The sequence below is a fragment of the Ammodytes marinus genome (assembly GCF_949987685.1).
Source record: "Ammodytes marinus genome assembly, chromosome: 17".
NCBI classification, from domain to species: domain Eukaryota; kingdom Metazoa; phylum Chordata; class Actinopteri; order Uranoscopiformes; family Ammodytidae; genus Ammodytes; species Ammodytes marinus.
Window position 1 is genome coordinate 10,488,677 of NC_137221.1, and position 5,222 is coordinate 10,493,898.

Here is a 5,222-nt window from a genome sequence, read left to right on the forward strand (position 1 = left end):
CTAACTTTTGTCATTTCTGTTGTTGCATCTTAACTCCCTTACCTCATACTGCCACCTAGTGGACATACAAGACACTGAATATGCAGAAGTGGGTTGTAAGGCTTTTTATCTCAAACAACAAAAGAACAACCTCACATAAATACAAATGAAGCAATATCAAATAAGTTATTATCGTCGATATAAATATCTTACATATGTACAAACACAGAAAATTACACACTTATATTTACATTTGGACTTTTTCTAACAAACTCCAGTTGACTCCATTAACTTGTTTTTACAAAAATGACAATTAAACCTTGCCAGTTTGGCTACAATCATATTTGTCCTCTGAACTCGCTTTTTAAGTTCAAAATGAGAACCAAAGTCTTAGTGTAATGTGCACAAAAGTGCTTCACTTATTGAGAGAAAAGATCTTGTCACTGCAAGACAAATGCAAATGTTATAAAATGAGAGATTTCTTTTTCTACATAGTTATTTGAAAATAAGAGTTTATGGACATAAAACTTTGAAACTTACTGTAAGGACAAATGTGTTTGTTTCTTTGTTTTCCCAGTAGGTGTAACTTTTCTGAACACACGCTCACACATCTGACAAACATTCAGTCAAGTCAGTCGGTCCGTAGCAACACATTTTTCACAGGGTGCTCTCCAATGTGTTATACTTGTCTTTAAAACTTTTGAGCTCCAGAAAGTGTTTGGGCCTCTTGTTTCGCTGGCCCGTGGAGGGCAGGTAGGTGACCTGGATTGTGGACGGTGTGCTGCGGACAGGAGAGCCTATCAGGTCCTTGGCTGCAGACTGGTGATGCTGGTCCAGGCTGGTGCTGCTGGAATAGGCCTTCACCCTGAAGGAGGTACGAGGAGAGAAATGATTACAAAAGGGATTACTACGCAAGATGGAGGGCATTGCACAAATGCATTTTTCAATACTAGTGTTGCATGTAATAGTTACACATGATAGTAATGTAAAGCAGCAGTAACAGTGAACAGAGTTCTTTAAAAACAAGATTGGAATACAAACGCAGATGTATATCCCATAAAATTTATGATTGTGCTTATAATGGAAGACCATGCTTTTTTAATTTGTTTCTTTTACAATAGAGAGATCATTCTACATATACAATTCTAAGTTCCGCTGATAATTTACTTGTACTAAACTCTGAAAATCAATCATCCACAATGTTGAAAGATCAGCATCTGTTAAAGCAAGACTGGCTGGGTGAAATGAAGTGCTCTACATCTGAACACAGTTAACAACGTATCACTTAGTTTTTAGTACTTAAAACTATCATGCACTATGCTTTGGCCCTGTTGGTGTGAGCAGTGCAGATTGCAATGCAGAGCACTACTTCAAACAATGTTAACAAGACGTAACAATTTTCAAGTCTGGACCAGTAGAATTGCACTTACACATCAGCTAGTTCCCAGAGAGCCTGCTGGTATTCAAGGAACTCAGCTTCCCCAAACACCTGAAACAAAGAGTTTGAGTAAGATTAATAGCTTACAACATAACCCTCAAACCCATTATATGTTCTCTTTTCATTACCGACCAGTCTCATACAAAACCATTTGTACGCACCCCAGTCCCATGGCGAGCGCTGTCGTAGCCCTCGAGCAAACGGTCAATGAGCGCGCTGCGACTGCTCTTGATCAGGGAGTGGGAGTTACGCAACTCCAGCAGCCAGTTCCTGAAGTTGCGTCCGGTAAACGCACTGGGACCACGGCTTATCTCCTGCAGGGGAATACCTGAGGGCCAAACAAGAAGGAACAAGTAGGAAAGGGAAGATGAAACTTCTATACTTTCAATGAGGAAATTAGGTCACTTCAATAAACATGAGAAATAGATATAATTAGAGAACAAAATATAAAAAGAGAAGACTCAAGAAATACATTAAAAAACATTATGTAAAAAAAGAATACGGTAGATGAACAGATGAAAGGCTGTTTGAATAATGGGTTGGAAGATGAAACATTTTATTGCAATAAAAAACACCCAAAATGTTGATAATTGTGGATATTTCCACAAGTGCCTTGAAAAATCTGTCTCACTCTCTCACTTTTGAATTGCCTCAAAGGGGGAGAAGCATTTTTCCAGTCAGTTCTAAATCCTTTAAAGCGGCAACGAGTAACTTTTAAATATCTTTTAAACAGCCTCATGTTTCCTCTCATAATCATAAATTACCTTTAACAGCAAACGAGACCATCAGTGCAAAGAAAGACGTTTTTATATAGTTTTTATTACTGCATTTGATCTGGTCGTACACCCAGTCCGATTTTCGGTTCACGCGTGCATGCTCTATGGTCACATATCCGTATTGGTCACAGATTTCAGTGAGGCGCAGGAACGCGATTTGAGAAGCCTATCCCTCCAGGTGAGGGAAGGGGAGCGGGAGCCTTGTTTGAGACAGTTGTTTGTCGTCATAATGACCGATAACGGGGCTGAACCATAAAAGAAAAAAAAGAAAATGCAATGAAGAAAAGCTAAAAGGGAGAGTGATAGTCGGGCGGGAGGGCGTTGCCAAGCAACGTATACACAATTTCACGCAGCGAAACTAGACTGCAGTGTTTACTCCTAAATGAATGAGCGGTAGCCTACTAAAAGAAAGTTTACTTTGCCTCACCAGCATCATCAGACCATTATTCATCTGAAATAGTCATTATTTACAACAACATAAACACATTACCTCATCGTGATCCATAACTAACTGCCGTCTCTCGTTCATTCGCTTTGTGTGGGGACACATACTCGTTAAGCTCCGTGAGAGGTGACAATGCATCAACTCATTGCAATCAGGTGTGTTTAGCACTTACTGGCATTAGTTGATGCTGTGTCACCCATAGACTCACGGAGCCGAAAAGAGTCCGGTGCCCTCACACTTTCAACACACGGACACGCACCATATTGCTTCCTGATTATTTGAATCTTGCACGCCTGCACAAGCTACAAAACAGCTTCACGACAGCTGGCGTCGTAATAATACTACCGCTTTTGTTCAAATGTGTCGCCAACGTGCCGACTTACTCGTAGTAGCTTTAAAGGCCTACTTACTTTGTAAATATTACTGTGATGTCTTGACATCACAGTAATATTTACAAAGTACGTTTTTTTTTAACCCTATATTTCTCTTTCTGTGATGTCACGAGAAAGAGAAATATAGGGTTAAAAAAACACTCTTTCTACCTTTTCTCGGGCTAGGATGAACCGATTTTAATTTTTTTTGCACATTTATACTACATAGGATCTCAGAATTCAATACACCTTCATATTCAAACCGGTGAAGTAGGCCTTTAAGTACGATTAAGTCATGAACCTGCAAAATCAAAGAGTTTGACCCTCAATTGTTAACCCCTCACCTGAGTCACGGATGGCATCCAGAGCTTTCATTCTGTACAGGTAATTGTAGCAACCTTTGGAATACAAACAGATTATTGTTACATTATGAAAGACGGGACATTATCAGGTTGGCAAGAAGACGATGTGACAAAATGACTGACTGATCTGTGATCCGTGCTTCAGCCGATCGTCTTCTTCTGATAGCAAACGTGGTTCAAAACGGATCTCCTGGACCTTGGAGAGTCTGGAGTCAATCCGTTCCCTTAAACCCTGTGAATCCATTCATAAAACACACACACACACACAATGTATTAACTATTTCCCCAACAGCAGCCACATTCACCTTTTCTTTGACAACATCAGAGGAAATCCACTTTACCTTTGGTGCATTGTGGCCAATCGGGGCGTGGGGTCCTCGGCGCGATCTCATCGCGAAACGCATGATCTGCCTTTTCACGAATATAAACAGCAGCACAAACACCTGCACACGAAACCAAACATGACAGGACATGGTTTAAATTCAGCAGCAGCCGGGAGTAACAGCGAGTAGCAGGCACGGTGACTTACTTACCAAGCTCCCATAGGCCATAACCAGGACCACATTAACCCCTGATAAAGTCTCTGCCATTATTGTTTGGCAGTTTGTCCACAGGTCGATACGTGGGCTAACAATGAATGTCCACAGTATGATGCTACATTAGCTTGGAAGCTAATAGGAGGTTGTCCATCTTGAAACTAGGTCCCACTTCAGCCCAGACACGATTTTGTTCTATCACGCTGCTGCTTTGAACGTATATATCTGGAAGAAAGAAAAAACTATGCGACGACCACAGTTATACACATCATGTTCAGCGACATCATGGATAACGTACGCAGTTTAGCCTGTGGTGCAAACTAGAAACAATGAGCGCGACAGCTACAGATCATTTACGATGCTTCAGATTACCGTAATAACTGTGTAAAAACAGTAGACCAGTAAGGTAAAAACAAACAGATATGAAGTGAAATAAAATACATATTTTTGAATTGTACCATATACACAAAGTATAAGGTGTTTTTTGTACAAGTTCAAATTAAACGTTATGAATCATTTTGATAATTATTTTTCATATACATTGTTGGCCTAACTGTTGTGGATTAAAAGCAAAAGAAGCAGTAGCCTATAACATGACTGCACCTTGAACTGGGGTTTGAGCCATTTCATTTACTATCTATGGTTTTGAGATATGTATAAATACCATTTTTATTATGTACACACAAGTGGTAGTAGAAGAAGAAACAAGAAAAAACAATATTTTATGGAAATTCAATGTACTTTACTTGTTGAACGTACTTTTTCCATTATATAAAAGATACATCACATTATATTTTTACATTTTATTGTATGATAATAGTAAAGTGAGTGCAACATTTTGGGTATCAACATGTTGCATATAAACATCCCTGCATACGTATTTTTAGGTATGGTATTTATGATTCATCAATGTATTCATATTATATAGGTTATGATCTACCTCTACCTCAGTAAAAATTTCACATTTGCACAATCAGATACAATTATTTGTACAATTCATTCAAACAATGTATTGTAATATACCGTATTATGTACTGTATTAATATTTAGATGCTAATTTATTTGTTTTCTTTCGTTTTCAAATAATAAAATACAATTAATAAAATAATTTTAAGTATACTGCCGAGTTAATGGCATCCACATAGCCTACTTGTTTACTGTATTGTGTTTCTTGATAGATAAATGAAATATCTCAGATGGATCATCATGACTGGCTTTTTGCCAAAGTGTGCTATCTATGTTGTGCATCCCCGCATACCCCGCCACTGACATGTCAACCCCACGTCTTTGATATCAAACTATTTCAGTGTGTGAT

The 5,222-nt window shown here is 38.7% G+C and overlaps 1 protein-coding gene across 1 annotated transcript; it reads right to left on the bottom strand.

Moving 5' to 3' along the window:
- Window positions 1-88: 88 nt before the first annotated feature.
- On the bottom strand, window positions 89-4,215 carry LOC307264338 (protein C1orf43 homolog). The gene is made up of 7 exons (XM_080045729.1): window positions 3,905-4,215; window positions 3,713-3,814; window positions 3,495-3,603; window positions 3,354-3,407; window positions 1,579-1,745; window positions 1,410-1,468; window positions 89-844 (listed from the first exon to the last, which is right to left on the bottom strand). The coding sequence occupies exons 1-7, from the start codon at window positions 3,959-3,961 to the stop codon at window positions 637-639; spliced, it is 756 nt and encodes a 251-aa protein (XP_079901855.1). The 5' UTR covers window positions 3,962-4,215; the 3' UTR covers window positions 89-636.
- Between the last annotated feature and the right edge of the window lie 1,007 nt (window positions 4,216-5,222).